The following is a 17718-nucleotide window of genomic DNA, read 5'->3' on the forward strand; positions in this document are numbered from 1 at the left end:
GTAAATATATACAACGTAAAAAATTACCATTACAAATACTAATTCAGTATAAGTATTCAGTATTATTATTTATTATTAAATGATGCAAGTACCAGACGTCTCGATGCACACTCCATACCAGTTGGTGGCAGTAATGCACCTCAATTTGTTATTTGCCAACCGCCAATAAACCCCAATGAAGAAGAAGACCCCCCCCCCTCCCCAACACCCAAAGAAGAAGAAGAAGAAAAAGAAGTGGAAACATGGCGGAGAGAGAAGCAGATGATAGCGACCAGACCACGAAATCACCTGAAGATGAGAGTTCGGAGTCTAATCCGTGTCAGCATGCCCAGGACCTCAAAAGCGTCCTGGTCACTAGCGTTTTAAACCTGGAAGAGCTCGACGTAGACCTGTATAGGTAAGCTAGCTGGGTGGAGTTTGTCACTTTACCTAAATAGCAACAGTTGCAAGATTAATTGTGAATTACCACCACTCACCTAACGTTACTTAAGAATACCCTTCAAGTTCAATTGCTTCTCTATGTTTTCCTCCCAGAGGGACGCACCACTGGGTGCCCCGCAGTCAGCGTTTGTTTGGGGGTCAAATAGTGGGTCAGGCCCTCGTAGCCGCCGCCAAATCTGTCGGCGATAATCTCTATGCCCATTCTCTCCACTGCTACTTCGTACGAGCAGGTAAGACGTGGCGTCATTTTACAGGTGCCGGTGTTACGGTTTAACTAGGGACCCTGTTAACTGGCGACCTTCAGCCGAAAGCGTCTGTTGTTGTCGTAGTTACGGCAGCTGTTGTAAATAGGCAGATAACACGTAGCTGTCCTCGTGAATGCCGCATTGATTAGTTTTGCATTATAGTGTCAAACCTTCTCATTTACAGTCTTTGGTCAAAACAGACCGGATTCCACGTTGGAGAGTCTTTTGAGAAAACGAGTCCACTCGAGTTTGAAACGTCGCGTGTTGTTTGTGTTGAAACAGGAAGAGAGCGCGTTGCTCTTCCTTTGAAATAATAAAGTTGGTAAAAAGAAAACACATAAACGTCTTTGGAGCCTGTTTTGTTCAAACATGTGTCACGTAAAAGAACTATGTAGCACAGTTAAAATAAGACAAATATATATATAAATAAATCATATTTACGGGATTCGAACTCATATTGTGTGAGGGGAAAAAAAGTCTGTAGTCAGAAGCACTACCACTACGCCACCATCAACGTAATGTATCATCTTGGAGACTAAAGTTAAACAACGTACAACACAGTCAGCGGTCGCTCTTCAGACCAGAGGACACCAGATCAACTTGTGACCACACTGCGTGTTTACCGTGGAGCACTCTGACCTGTACTTTAGAGGCATGTTAAGAATATAGCTGGTTTCAGAAACAAATGGGCGCCTTATTAAAATCAGACAATTCAAAACGTCTTTGTGTCGCTGCAAATTAATGAGACAAATGTTTGTGATGTTGTCATGAGGTGAAAATACACAATGTGGACATAACGCATCAGAGCAAACAAGAAAAGTCACAAAATGAAGAATTTAACCAGCCAAGAACACAGATATGTCAAACAGTTGAGTTCATTTGAATTTAATAAGTAAAATACATAATCAAATTTAATTTGACTCACATAGCATCACACTATGTAATACATGATGGGACTATTTGTGTCCAACTTATTGACCAGGTTGAACGGTCGTCCTTAAAACTGTATATTGTGTGGAAAGCCGATGGCCTCTCTCTAAACCTTGGCTCGGTTTCTTCTTCTGTGCCCACCATATTACACAGTGTGATGCTATGTGGCTCTGCTCTGAAGTACAGGACAGAGTGCTCCACGGTAAACACGCAGTGTAGTCACAAGTTGATCTGGTGTCCTTTGCTCTGAAGAGCGACCGCTAACTGTGTTGTACGTTGTTTAAATTTAGTCTCCAAGACGACACATTACATTGATGGTGGCGTACTGGTAGTGCTTCTGACTACAGACTTTTTCCCCTCACACAATATGAGTTCGAATCCCGAAAATATGATTTATTTAAATGTGTGTATATATATATATATATATATATATATATATATATATATATTTGTCTTATTTTAACTGTGCTACATAGTTCTTCTACGTGACACATGTTTGAACAAAACAGGCTCCAAAGACGTTTATGTGTTTTTTTTTACCAACTTTATTATTTCAAAGGAAGAGCAACGTGCTCTCTTCCTGTTTCAACACAAACAACACGCGACGTTTCAAACTCGAGTGGACTCGTTTTCTCAAAAGACTCTCCAACGTGGAATCCGGTATGTTTTGACCAAAGACTGTAAATGAGAAGGTTTGACACCGTAATGCAAAACTAATCAATGCGGCATTCACGAGGACAGCTACGTGTTCTCTGACTATTTACAACAGCTGCCGTAACTACGACAACAACAGACGCATTCGGCTGAAGGTCGCCAGTTAACAGGGTCCCTAGTTAAACCGTAACACCGGCCACCAGTGACGTGCGGTTTGGTTCGTGGCTGGTGAGGCACTGACACTACTTAAGTCAGATTTACAAAATAGGAACCCAATGATAAGCTTAAATCACCATTCAATTGGCAGTTTGCACATTGACTACTGGTTGTTTTTCATATTTCATATCAGCATTCTTTACACACACATAGGTAAGGTACATATTTGATTACACCGGGAGCGTGTGCGCCGCGATCTGCGCCCTGCCCCACCGATCAGAAGCGGAGCGCTCGCGGGCGCCACCCACAAGCATCATGAGGTTCCGCGATAATCTGCGTAACAACCATGGATGTATAAAGAGAACAATAAACCCATAAAAGTTTACTTTACCTGTCCGACATTTTTAAGCTTGGATATAGAATCTTACATTCTTGTGGTCAAAGCAAAAGATAAGAAGAAGAAACGTGGAGAAGAAGAGCAACGACAGAACAAGCATAAACCCGACTCGTGGGCTCTCGCACGTCCTCTTCTTTACTGCGGTCAAGTGAGCCGGCATCCGCGGAAAGTCGGTCACGTCAGCCGGCGTTTGAAATGTAATGCTCGTCTATTAGCGGTAATACGGTACGGGTGCTTTGATAGGCCTAAAAGACCGGAAATAGACCTATATTTGATCAATCATTTGCCCAATTTGTTAAAAAACAACCTAATTTTGTACCTTATATGAAATCCAACAATAATAAAATCTGAAGTTACACTACTGTACTATCTTAAATTGAAAAAGGGTTCGAAAAATATATTACATTGTTGTTATATTGCTGTTCATGAGGTCTCCTACTATGTCCATGTCTAATTTCATGAGATTTTACTATACAGTCTTTGAGAAAATTAAAGGCAAAGTTAGCTCAAATGGCATTCATATTCATAATATCCCCATATTTGACAGGTTATAAAATCAAATCCATAAGAGGTTATATTACACTTTCACTTCATTGTTGTTTATGAGGTCCTCTACTATGCCCATGTCTAATTTCATGACATTTTACTGTACAATCTTTGAGATAATTAAAGGCAAAGTCAGCTGAAATGACATTTTGATAATAATAATTTCCCCATATTTGACAGGTTATAACATCAAATACATAAGATGTTATATTACACTTTCACTGCATTGTTGTTTATGAGGTCCTCTACTATGTCCTTGTCTAATTTCATGAGATTTTACTGTACAATCTTTGAGATAATTGAAGGCAAAATCAGCTGAAATGACATTTTGATATTAATAATGTCCTCATATTTGAACTGTTAAATAAACAGTTCCTAAAGAGGTTATATTACAGTTTCAATAGATTCTTGTTCATAATCACTCCGATTATGTCCATTAATGTAATTTTACTGTAATGTTTTGATTGTCTATATTAAAAATCTAGACATTAAGCTTAGTAAAAGCCTAGGTCTTTTGTATCATTTTGGACATGTATAGCTCTACCTCCCTCCTTAGTGTAGTGGTGTTTAAAGGCATTGTTCTAAAACTAATGTATTTGGATTTGGATTCAGTTGGAACACATGCACATTAATTGCTTTCTAATTGTCAAGTTTCAAAGAAAAACTTTAAAGATAAAAACACAACATGAAATGCAAAACATATCTCACCATCCTCTTCACACAGACAGATATAGCAAGAGGGCATATAAAAAGAGACAAAAAACATAACAAATACTGTATGTGGATTTAATTGTTGCACAAACAGCATTTCCAGTCAGTATTCTTTATTTTTAAAAGCAGGGATTTTTCCATCTGCAGGCAGTCGGCATGGAACCACCTGTTAAAGCTGTCACACTGAATCTGAAAAATGAAAAATTTAAACAACTTAGTTTGAGAAAGACAGACTTTCCTTCAAACAGGAATTCACCTCAAAAGCAAATTTTATTCAAATTTGAAATAGTTTTCATTATTTAATCAAATGGGACATTGTTATTGTCATGGTCACAGCTTGTAAAATGTTATTTTGATTGATTGACAATCAACAATAGGACAGGTCCTATTTAATCTGAATTTGCCAGCTGCCATGGTGCAAATGCAAGGAAACGAGCAAGGCAGAGTATATGGACATATCAGAGTGTCTTATCTCAAAGATTGTACAGTAAAATCTCATGAATTTAGACATGGGCATAGTAGAGGACCTCATAAACAACAATGCAGTGAAAGTGTAATATAACCTCTTATGGATTTGTTTTTATAACCTGTCAAATATGGGGAATTTATTAATATCAAAATGTCATTTCAGCTGACTTTGCCTTAAATTATCTCAAAGATTGTACAGTAAAATGTCATGAAATTAGACATGGGCATAGTAGAGGACCTCATGAACAACAATGCAGTGAAAGTGTAATATAACATCTTATGTATTTGATGTTATAACCTGTCAAATAAGGGGAAATTATTTTCAAAATGTCATTTCAGCTAACTTTGCCTTCAATTATCTCAAATTACATTACATTTGACATGGACATATATGGGGTCATCATGAACAGAACTAAAATGGAAATTGTAGCTAACCAATGAAGGAAATGTTTTTATTACAGATCAAAGATTATTATTAGGTAATATTATAATTTTCGAACCCTTTTTAAATTAAAGACAGTACAGCAGTGTAACTTCAGATTTTATTATTGTTGGATTTCACATAATGTTCAAAATGGTTGTTTTTTAACAAAGTGGGCAAATTATTGATCAAATATACAGTGGGGGAAAAAAAGTATTTAGTCAGCCACCAATTGTGCAAGTTCTCCCACTTAAAAAGATGAGAGAGGCCTGTAATTTTCATCATAGGTATACCTCAACTATGAGAGACAGAATGGGGGGAAAGAATCCAGGAAATCACATTGTAGGATTTTTGATGAATTAATTGGTAAAGTCCTCTGTAAAATAAGTATTTGGTCACCTACAAACAAACAAGATTTCTGGCTTTCACAGACCTGTAACTTCTTCTTTAAGCGGCTCCTCTGTCCTCCACTCGTTACCTGTATTAATGGCACCTCTTTGAACTTATCAGTATAAAAGACACCTGTCCACAACCTCAAACAGTCACACTCCAAACTCCACTATGGCCAAGACCAAAGAGCTGTCAAAGGACACCAGAAACAAAATTGTAGACCTGCACCAGGCTGGGAAGACTGAATCTGCAATAGGTAAGCAGCTTGGTGTGAAGAAATCAACTGTGGGAGCAATTATTAGAAAATGGAAGACATACAAGACCACTGATAACGTCCCTCGATCTGGGGCTCCACGCAAGAGCTCACCCCGTGGGGTCAAAATGATCACAAGAACGGTGAGCAAAAATCCCAGAACCACACGGGGGGACCTAGTGAATGACCTGCAGAGAGCTGGGACCAAAGTAACAAAGGCTACCATCAGTAACACACTCAAATCCTGCAGTGCCAGACGTGTCCCCCTGCTAAAGCCAGTACATGTCCAGGCCCGTCTGAAGTTTGCTAGAGAGCATTTGGATGATCCAGAAGAGGATTGGGAGAATGTCATATGGTCAGATGAAACCAAAATAGAACTTTTTGGTAAAAACTCAACTAGTCGTGTTTGGAGGAAAAAGAATGCTGAGTTGCATCCAAAGAACACTATACCTACTGTGAAGCATGGGGGTGGAAACATCATGCTTTGGGGCTGTTTTTCTGCAAAGGGACCAGGACGACTGATCCGTGTAAAGGAAAGAATGAATGGGGCCATGTATCGTGAGATTTTGAGTGAAAACCTCCTTCCATCAGCAAGGGCATTGAAGATGAAACGTGGCTGGGTCTTTCAGCATGACAATGATTCCAAACACACCGCCCGGGCAACGAAGGAGTGGCTTCGTAAGGAGCATTTCAAGGTCCGGGAGTGGCCTAGCCAGTCTCCAGATCTCAACCCCATAGAAAATCTTTGGAGGGAGTTGAAAGTCCGTGTTGCCCAGCGACAGCCCCAAAACATCACTGCTCTAGAGGAGATCTGCATGGAGGAATGGGCCAAAATACCAGCAACAGTGTGTGAAAACCTTGTGAAGACTTACAGAAAACGTTTGACCTCTGTCATTGCCAACAAAGGGTATATAACAAAGTATTGAGATGAATTTTTGTTATTGACCAAATACTTATTTTCCACCATAATTTGCAAATAAATTCTTTAAAAATCAGACAATGTGATTTTCTGGATTTTTTTTTTCTCATTTTGAAATGAGAAAAGTTAGTTAGTTGAGGTATACCTATGATGGAAATTACAGGTCTCTCTCATCTTTTTAAGTGGGAGAACTTGCACAATTGGTGGCTGACTAAATACTTTTTTTCCCCACTGTAGGTCTATTTCCGGGCTTTTTGGGCTATCTAAGCACCCGTACCGTAGCGCCACGAATAGACGAGCATTACATTTCAAACGCCGGCTGACGTGACCGACTTTCCGCAGATGCCGGCTCACTTGACCGCAGTTCTTCTTTGAGGCAGAGTAGTGTTTGCCTCCCCTGTGTGCTTTTTCACTGCGGTTTCTGTTAGATCGTATCATCGAATAGGAAATGTATTTCACAGACGTGAAATACATTACCTATTCTATGGAAGATTCTATGTGAGGGATTGCGCAATCTGAGGTGAGGCACAGCTCTTGCTGCCTCACCTCACATGTCTCCTCTGAACAGGACGTGCTAATTCAGCGATTTTGATTATAAAATGCTTGAAATTGGAATCATACAGAAATTACATTTATAGCACAGATCAGTAGGGAAATATTAATATTTATTTTATTTTAGCATTATTTGTTTTTTACTTGTCATGCTGGCCACATATTCAAAAGGTGGCTCATAGTTGATGCAATAGATCTATGATTGAATGAATGAAACTACACAAGGCTGGTGTGTATCATAATCAATGAAATGATCTGGTAAATTGGCCGCAGTCAGTCCCAGTCACTTTTTTTTTTTTTTTCTCCTTCGTTCCTTCCCAGGGGATCCTAAGGTTCCCGTGCTGTACCAGGTGGACCGCACGAGAGACGGTCGCAGTTTCGCAGTGCGCTCTGTGAAGGCCATCCAACACGGGCAGCCTATACTTATATGCCAGGCCTCCTTCCACATGCTGCAGCCGAGTCCCCTGCAGCACCAGTTCACCATGCCGGTGGTCCCGCAGCCCGAAGACCTCCTCACGGTCGAGGAGCTCATTCACCTTTATCTCCGGTAAAGCTGCTGAGATTACGCAATTCTTCGATGAGTCAGACGGCAGACAGCGTTAAACCGTTTTATGTTATCGGTTAATTTGCCTCTCGAATGTGAAGATTTGCCGCTTTTCTTTGTCATGTGTGATCATGAACTGAATACGATGACTTGAGATGATGATGAAAATACTCTTTAGCTGCAGCCGTGATCTCAGGTAGAATCAGTTTATTGTATTAGTTACAAAGCAACATGAACAAGGGACTTGACACAAACATACTGGCACAACAAGGCCTACATGTAATTTGTATACTCAGTGGGTTAGAGTAGAGGGCTCTGTTAGGAGTTGGTACATCTGAGTAACATATAAACAAGGGGCACTTGCACATGTTTATAGTTGCAGTCAAAATGATTCAACCTCTATTGCAAATGAGGTTTGTTGGCAAAATGTACAAACTTTCAGCTGTTTTCAAACAAGGACAATTTAAATAGCTCAACACAACTAATGTTACAAGTGGTTTCTCCAAATTCAACACAAAATGCCATTTTCAATGACAACTGCAGTCTCAAAATTATTAAACTCTTTTCATAGAATCTTTCATAAGAGCACACATTTGCAAATCGGGTGTTGTCTCAACCACACCTGATGCAACTAATCAAGGGCCTCATTAGTTGCATCAGGTGTGCTTGAGATAGAACACATCGAACACCTGGACTGACATTTGATTGCATATTAGAAATATGGGTAAGTCAAGAGAATTGTCCAAAAAGTTAAGAGAAGAGATCGTTGCCTTGCACAAACAAGGAAAAGGATACAAAAAGATAGCGAAGGCACTGAATATTCCTAGAGATACCGTTGGAAGCATAGTTCGCAAGTTCAAAGGCTACACTACACTACCTGGACGTGGCAGAAAGAGGAAGCTATCGACGGCAGCCGAAATCTGGTGTTATCAACCAACTTCACATGGTTGAAAAAGGAAGCTGATGGTTCACTAGCTTTGGATGCTCAAAAACTCATGGAACTTTGTACATGTGTCATAGGTGATGGGAAGACATATTTTATATGGGTGTTTGGCTTGGCTGTTTTAAATTGCCTCCATAGCGCCCCCTACAATATTTAAAAAGAGCAGCCCCAGTGCTACGTTTGAGGTACCTCTATGAAACTTGGTAGGAACATGTATCTCAGGGAGACCTAAAAATAAGTCTCTTGGGACCATGCTCTAAACCATACCAGAAGTCGGCCATTTTGATTTTTGTGTCATTTTTCAATAGATTTAGGCTTATTTCTAGTCGCTATACTTTAACGAACTTCTCCTAGGGTCTTCGTCGGATCCACTTCAAATTTGGTCGGTACAGTCTCAAGACCTTTGTGATTAAAAGTTATCAAAAGCTTTACGTTTGACGGAATGGCTTAGCCGTAGCGGGCGGCTACTTTACGTGATTCCCCACCAAAGAAGCTGATGTAACTCAGCCGGACTTGTTCCAAACAGTCCCAAACTTCACATGGTTGATAACACTCATGGCCTGAGGATGTCTACAAGCTAATTTTCACTAATACTCACAGCGCCACCTGCTGGCCAAAGTAAATCTGCGTGTTTTTTTTTGACCAACGTCATCCGATTTACATGACTTTTACACAATGTGGTTTCCAGTTAATATAGAGCAACATAATACATGTTTGCGGCTCTTCTGTAGCGCCACACAGCAGATACAGGAAGCGGGGGACTATTTGCATAGCATCATTCCCTGCGTCACACGGTCCAAGCAGAAAAAAAACCATCGGACTCAGACTGACTGTCGCAGACGTTCTCAGCCGCGTAGGTTGGAGTCCCGCCAGCACCCCCCACGTGCGGGAGGATGCAAGGGCCTGTTCATCGCTGCTCGTAGCTTTAATTATACTTGGGGTACAATGACATTTCTCAGGCTTCTCTTGATGTTGTTAAAAATATAACAAATAAATAAAAACAGCAGCATAGACATACAGCAGCATAGACATAGAAGGCACTATTTAAAGTGTGTGTTTGTGTCCCATTCCCATTTTGTGATCATGATCTGTATTTCTTTCTACTGTTTCACAGTGAACCAGACCTAGCGGAGACATCGAAGCAAGGCCTGAACAAACTGCTGGCTAATGAGGTCCCCATCGAGATCAAGCCAGTCAACCCACCGCACTCTTTCAGACGTGCTGCAAGTGAGCCAAAGAAGCTGTTCTGGGTGCGAGCACGAGGGCATATCGGTAAAGTGGATGAAATGCACATTTGCATTGTTTACATCATGAGTATTGAATAGCATTTATGCTACACTGGGTAATAAAAGGGTATTCTCCTTTTACATTGCCTTCTATTTGCCTCTTGACTTTAAATGTGCCTACTTTTATGTGCCTAGCAACTGTGCCATGTACATGAATTTACTGATAAACAAACACAACGTGCACATACTGCTTCCACTGAAATTTGATCTCTGTATTGCTGCCTCTGCTCGGCAGTAAATTGCTAACGGACACTTGTGGCTCCGTTAATCAGTTTGTAAACAAACAAACAATATTACGTGGATTAGTAAATTGGATTAAGTACGACCGGTTCTGCCGGTTTGCAGCAAAATCAAACCAGTTCAAGCTCGTACAGTGATCCGACCGGCAAAACTGTAAATAGTCGCAACTCTGCTGTACTGGACTCAAGCTGGACTTGTTTGCTGTTCATGTTACCTTTTTGTGTAATGTTGTAATGATTTGTGGTGTCTGCACCAAAACAATTACCACCAACTGTTGCATGACAATAATTCAGTATCTTGCATCTTGCTTTAACATTTAGTATCAAATAATGTCAACACTAGGCAAATTATATTGTAATCGCAAAGAGATTGACTGAAAATGTGTAATACTACCTAAACGGTGTTTGTTCATGCATTTTGTTTGTGTATTTATGCAGGCCAAGGCAACATGAAGCTGCATTGCTGCGTTGCTGCCTATGTATCTGACTATGCGTTCCTGGGCACGGCCCTGCTGCCTTATCCCAACTACAGGGCCCACTTCTCAGCCTCCCTGGACCACGCCATGTGGTTCCACAGCACTTTCCGCACCGACGAGTGGATGTTGTACGAGTGCGAGAGCCCTTGGGCAGGTCAGTGTGTCGTTCAGTTCCCTATCTGCTGTACTCCGTTTGTTGTGTCTGGAGATCCACCACAGGTCTTAAACACCTTCATGACATGGTGCCTTCCTCACTCTGAACTCTTAAGATCTTGGTTCTGCTTGGTTTTCCCTGTTTGTTTGTTTGTTTGTTTTTAAACCAGAAGATTTAGTTGATATTGAAAAGGCGACACCTGAACCTTCATCGTCATTGTATCCACTGCTGGTTGGCAAGTGCAAAAAGTTTAGTTTAGTTGTGGGCGAAAGTGGCGCCAGTGAAGGTTTCTTTTTTGTATGGGATGACTTTTAAATGTCAGTATCCATTATCAAAATGAGCCACAGTAAAAGGTCAACGTTTTCCGGTTTTCCAAAAAACACCCTGCTGCTCGATGCACTGACGCAGACACTAGTGGCTCCGTTAGCCCTTACATAAACAAACATGATAATATGTTAATGAAGTTGTCATATTGTTTATTAATAATGCAACTTAAGCTGGATTGAGTGCCATTGGCACAGGGTGCTGGTGTAGGTTACTTTTTAATTTGCATAAAATCAAACTAATTGAAGCTCGTACACCGAACCGAACCAGCAAAAGGGTGGACTACAGTGGAAACAAAAGTAGAACCTGGGATAATTGCTACACCCCACGTTATGGGTCATTCAGCTTCTGTTGTGAATAGTAATGGAGGTCCCGCTTGCTACATAGAGTATATGCACATGCAATTATACTGTTTGTGTTCATACAGTGTTTTAGTTGTTTGTCTACAGAGGCGTTCACAGTACTCTGTTGCACATGCAGGTTTGTGCCTATTGGCAGAAGAATTGTATTTTGACAAATGTTTTTTCCTACGTAGATATTGAGGCAGTTTTAGCTAACTTCTATTAGAACTAAGATGTTAATCTATCTCTAGACTCTGCGCCCAAGTGCTCAATTTAAAGATGCTTCTGGAGGAGCAGCATGTCCGCCTGCCGAGCCCCGTTTATCAGCACGAGTGGACTTTAGATCATTAAAAGACAAACCAGTTCACTGTCTCTTTCACACAAAAAGAGGGAACAAATATGATTTGTGGTTAAATGTTAATTGTGGTGGTGTTGGATGGCTGCTAGACCACATGCCTATTAATTCAGGTGCATACCTTGTTGTGGCAAGCGGGAGAGTTTTTGACCGCAGTGAAAATTTTGTTTTTTTGAAACGCTAAACGCAAACGAATGTGGTTGGAAGCAGACTGTTTCGTTAGATTCAGATTGTGGAAATAAACCGTGTGTGTTTGAGAGAGTGGCAGAGAGGGAAGAAAGTTTCTTCGTTATTAATGATGATCATTTGAATGTGAACATTAGGAATGAAGCTACGAACTATTCAATACAGCCCTAGTATGCCCCAAATGATTATGAATGTGATATTAAAGATATGTTAAATGGAACACCACGCTGTGATATTGTGGCACCAAGCACAGACAAACCGTTAGAGACATTGCTATATGTTTTTAATGTTACAATATTTTAAGTAAAATTGGATTACACTTTGGTTAGGTCTAAATAGCTGTATTAGTTCATTGGGCATTCGGCTTGAAGTCCAGCATGTGGTCTGTGTTGTGTCCTGCAGGGAGCAGCAGAGGACTGGTTCAGGGCCGACTGTGGAGGAGAGACGGGGTCCTGGCTGCCTCGTGTTCACAGGAGGGTGTCCTGAGAGTAACACCAGTCACAGAGCCCAGCAAACTTTAAGCACATTCATGCTTCACATTCTTATATTTTTGTAACTCTAATCATATAAATATTATTTTAAGTTAATGTTCAATATGTTTAATTTATAACAAATACTTATTTTATTAACATGCTAAAATGTAATTGTTTTTCCAATCAATAAAGAATAAAAAGGTTTTTAATGGATGAATGTTTGTCATTTGTTAGACGAGAAGTGTTTACAAGTTTGTTTTTTCCCCCCTAATTGCCTGTAAAGATCTGCCTGCTAAACAGAATAAAGCAAGTTGATGGTAAGTAGAGAGAACAGCCTGATCCACCAGTATTGAGTGAAAAAACTTAAATTATTGTGGAGGACAGTCAAGGAAATGTACAACCTGAGTCACCAATGGGAAATGAAAAAAGTGCAATCATCGGAGAGCAAGAAAGCCTGGAAAATGTGCCGACTGATCCTCCAGGAGTGGCTTATAAAGAGGAAATAATTGTGGAGCAGGACAGGACGAAACTCTACAGATTGTTCCTTTTGCAATAATACTTTGAAATCTAATCACTAAATATGTTTATTCACGAGGTGGCAGATTTTAAGTACATACTGCTTAAAGACTAAATGTTAGCCAAAAACTTCTGGACTGTATTGTACAGTATTTCTCAGGCTCTCTTTTTCTCTCTTTCTGTCTATCACTATCTCTGTCTGTCTCTCTCTCTCAATCACTCAGTCCAACTACAACTTATATGACTTTTCATATTTGTAATCTTTAAACTATTTATTAGGGCCCGAGCCACCGACAACGTCGGGCCAGCGAAGGCCCTATTGAAATTCTATGGGGTATTATTAGGGCCCGAGCCACCGACAATGTCGGGCCAGCGAAGGCCCTATTGAGTTTCTAAAAGTTTTTATTATTATTATGATTTTTATTTTTATCGTTTGGGAGCATATTTGGGGTACTTGCCATGCATGAAAACTCACCAAATTTTGCAGTCTTGTCAGGTCTGGTGAAACTTGGGGTATGATATAGGTTGTATATTTGTGTGAAAAAAAATGTCTCTCTAGCGCCCCCTCAAAGTTGGACTGGCGACGCCCCTCGGCCAGTATGTCGGATTTACTCCAAATTCGACACACATGTCCAGATCCACTAGCTCTACAAAAAAGCCTCTCAGACCCCTAATCTCCGCCTGGAAAAATTTTCCGCCATCTTGAATTTTGTGAAAAACACATTTTTGAGAACTCCTCGTAGACGCTAGGTCCGATTACTACCAAATTTGCTGTGGGTTATTATCAGATGTCCATCACAAAAAGTTATCAAAAGCTTGTTGATATCTTGTAGCGTTTAGAAGATACGGACCAATGAACTTCTTAGGGCGTGGCTTGTTTTTCAATACACATAACTTCTCAACCGTGTATCCTAAAATCACCAAATTTGCAGTATTTGTGCATATTGCATGGTGGAACATACCCTGCAATTTTCATTCCATTCAACCAATAGGGGGCGCTACAGTAACTCACTGAATTTCAGTTTTTTGGTGATTTTTCACATTTTCAGCCTTTGTATTTTAACGAACTCCTCCTAGAGAATTCATGCGATTGACTTCAAATTTGGTCAGAATGCTCTTAAGACCTTTGTGATGAAAAGTTATCAAAAGCTAGAGTTTTAATTGAAGAACCTTGACGTGGCGGGGCGGCCATTTTGCCTCATTGGCCGGTAAGAAAGAAGTTGTTATAACTCCAAGGTACATTATTCAATCTGCACGAAATTTCTTATACATGATGCTACTTCAACCCTTAGCACATTTCAATTGAAAAATGTTCAATAACTCATAGCACCACCTACTGGCAAAAGGAAATGTCATATTTTATACTTTTATTTACTCCTCCTAGCCAGTTCACCAGATCTGTCTGAAATTTGGGGGAAATAGCTTTAAGACATTGATGATGCATCATCATGAATATTGGGAGTTTTCGTTGAACGCTGTTGCCGCGGCAACGCATCATTCGCCATGAAAAAGTAGGCTGATGGATCAGTGGCTTGCGATGTTCAAAAACTCATGGAACTTTATACATGTGTTATAGGTAATGGGAGGACATATTTTATATGGGTGTTTGGCTTGGCCGTTTTAAATTGCCTCCATAGCGCCCCCTACAATATTTCAAAAGAGCAGCCCCAGCGCTACGTTTGAGGTACCTGTATGAAACTTGGTAGGATTATGTATCTCAGAGAGACTTACAAATACGTCTCTTGGGACCATGCTCTAAACCGTACCGGAAGTCGGCCATTTTGATTTTTGTGTCATTTTTCAATGGATTTAGGCTCATTTCTAGTCGCTATACTTTAACGAACTCCTCCTTGGCACTTTGTCGGATCCACTTCAAATTTGGTCGGTACAGTCTCAAGACCTTTGTGATTAAAAGTTATCAAAAGCTTTACGTTTGACGGAATGGCTTAGCCGTAGCGGGCGGCTACTTTACATGACTCCCCATGAAAAAAGCTGATGTAACTCAGCTGGACTTGTTCCAAACGCTCCTAAACTTCCCATGCTTTATAACACTCATGGCCTGAGGATGTCTACAAGCTAATTTTCACTAATACTCACAGTGCCACCTGCTGGCCAAAGTAATTATGCGTTTTTTGACAACTGGCATCCGATTTACATAACTTTTACACAATGTTGTCTACAGTTGTTATAGAGCAACATAAAACATGTTTTTGCATGCTCTGTAGCACCACACAGCGGATACAGGATGCTGTGGACTATTTGCATAGCATCATTTCCTGCATCACGCGGTCCAAGCAGAAAAAAATCATCAGACTCCTATGCGCGTTGTCCAACTGTCGCAGACAATCTCGGCTGCATACGCTGGAGTCCCGCCGGCACCCCCGACGTGCGGGAGGAGGCGAGGGCCCGTTCATTGCTGCTTGCAGCTTTAATTATTATTCAGATTTTTATTTTAGATCTTTGGGAGCATATTTGGGATACTTGCCATCCTTGAAAACTCACCAAATTTTGCAGACTTGTCAGGCCTGGTGAAAATAGAGGTATGATATAGGTTTTATATATGTGTGAAAAGAAATGGCTTTCAACCCCCCCCCACAAGTCGGACCAGCGACGCCCCTCGGCCAGTATGTCCGATTTACTTGAAATTCGACACACATGTCCAGATCCACTAGCTCTAAAAAAAAGCCTCTCAGACCCCTAAGGTCCGCCTACCTAAATTTTCCGCCATCTTGAATTTTGTGAAAAACACATTTTTGAGAACTCCTCCTACACACTTGGTCCAATTGCTACCATATTTTCTGTGGATCATTACTGGATCAAGATCACATGAAGTTATCAAAAGCTTGTTGATATCTTAAAGCGTTAAGAAGATACGGACCAATGAACTTCTTGGGGCGTGGCTTGTTTTTCAATACACATAACTTCTCAACCGTGTATCCTAAAATCACCAAATTTGCAGTATTTGTGCATATTGCATGGTGGAACATACCCTGCAATTTTCATTCCATTCAACCAATAGGGGGCGCTACAGTATTTCACTCAATTTCAGTTTTTTGGTGATTTTTCATGTTTTCAGCCTTTGTATTTTAACGAACTCCTCCTAGAGAATTCATGCGATCGACTTCAGATTTGGTCAGGATGCTCTTAAGACGTTTGTGATGAAAAGTTATCAAAAGCTAGAGTTTTCATCAAAGAACCTTGACGTGGCAGGGCGGCCATTTTGCCTCACTGGCCTGGAAAAAAGAAGTTGTTATAACTCCAAGGTACATTATTCAATCTGCACGAAATTTCTTATGCATGATGCTACTTCAACTCTTAGCACATTTCAATTGAAAAATGTTCAATAACTCATAGTGCCACCTACTGGCAAAAGGAAATGTCATATTTTATACTTTTATTTACTCCTCCTAGCCAGTTCACCAGATCAGTCTGAAATTTGGTAAAGATAGTCTTAACACGTTGATGATGCACCATCATGAATATTGGGAGTTTTCGTTGAACGCTGTTGCCGCGGCAACGCATCATTCGCCATGAAAAAGTAGGCTGATGGATCAGTGGCTTGCGATGCTCAAAAACTCATGGAACTTTATAGATGTGTTATAGGTAATGGGAGGACATATTTTATATGGGTGTTTGGCTTGGCCGTTTTAAATTGCCTCCATAGCGCCCCCTACAATATTTCAAAAGAGCAGCCCCAGCGCTACGTCTGAGGTACCTGTATGAAACTTGGTAGGATTATGTATCTCAGAGAGACTTACAAATAAGTCTCTTGGGACCATGCTCTAAACCGTATCGGAAGTCGGCCATTTTGATTTTTGTATCATTTTTCAATGGATTTAGGCTCATTTCTAGTCGCTATACTTTAACGAACTCCTCCTTGGCACTTTGTCGGATCCACTTCAAATTTGGTCGGTACAGTCTCAAGACCTTTGTGATTAAAAGTTATCAAAAGCTTTACGTTTGACGGAATGGCTTAGCCGTAGCGGACGGCTACTTTACGTGAATCCCCACAAAAGAAGCTGATGTAACTCAGCCGGACTTGTTCCAAACAGTCCCAAACTTCACATGGTTGATAACACTCATGGCCTGAGGATGTCTACAAGCTAATTTTCACTAATACTCACAGCGCCACCTGCTGGCCAAAGTAATTCTGCGTTTTTTGACAACTGGCATCCGATTTACATGACTTTTACACTATGTCGTCTACAGTTGTTATAGAGCAACATAATACATGTTTGTGCATGCTCTGTAGCACCACACAGTGGATACAAGATGCTGTGGACTATTTGCATAGCATCATTTCCTGCGTCACGCGGTCCAAGCAGAAAAAAAGCATCGGACTCCTATGCGCGTTTTCCGACTGTCGCAGACGATCTCGGCTGCATACGTTGGAGTCCCGCCGGCACCCCCGACGTGCGGGAGGAGGCGAGGGCCCGTTCATCGCTGCTTGCAGCTTTAATGATTTTTATTTTTACACTTTGGGGGCATTTTTGGGATATTTGCCATGCATGAAAACTCACCAAATTTTGCAGACTTCTCAGGTCTGGCGAAAATAGTCATCTGACATAGGTTGCGTATTTCAGTGTAAAAAAATGGCTCTCTAGCGCCCCCTACAAGTCGGACCAGCGACGCCCCTCGGCCAGTATGTCCGATTTAGTTGAAATTCAACACAAATGTCTAGATCCGTTAAATCTACAAAAAAGCCTCTCAGACCCCTAAGGTCCGCCTCCCAAAATTTTCCGCCATCTTCAATTTTGTGAAAAACTCATTTTTTCAAACTCCTCCTACACGCTTAGTC

The 17718-nt window shown here is 40.8% G+C and overlaps 1 protein-coding gene across 1 annotated transcript; it reads left to right on the forward strand.

Moving 5' to 3' along the window:
- The first annotated feature begins 207 nt into the window (after positions 1–207).
- acot8 (acyl-CoA thioesterase 8) lies at positions 208–12621 on the forward strand. Its single transcript, XM_068712603.1, has 6 exons — positions 208–397; positions 535–671; positions 7405–7630; positions 9685–9842; positions 10534–10725; positions 12334–12621. The coding sequence occupies exons 1-6, from the start codon at positions 243–245 to the stop codon at positions 12450–12452; spliced, it is 987 nt and encodes a 328-aa protein (XP_068568704.1). The 5' UTR covers positions 208–242; the 3' UTR covers positions 12453–12621.
- Positions 12622–17718: the final 5097 nt, after the last annotated feature.

This window comes from Cebidichthys violaceus, unplaced genomic scaffold (assembly GCF_023349555.1).
Source record: "Cebidichthys violaceus isolate CVI_PGR_0920_01 unplaced genomic scaffold, fCebVio1.0.p SCAF_17, whole genome shotgun sequence".
Lineage (NCBI taxonomy): Eukaryota > Metazoa > Chordata > Actinopteri > Perciformes > Stichaeidae > Cebidichthys > Cebidichthys violaceus.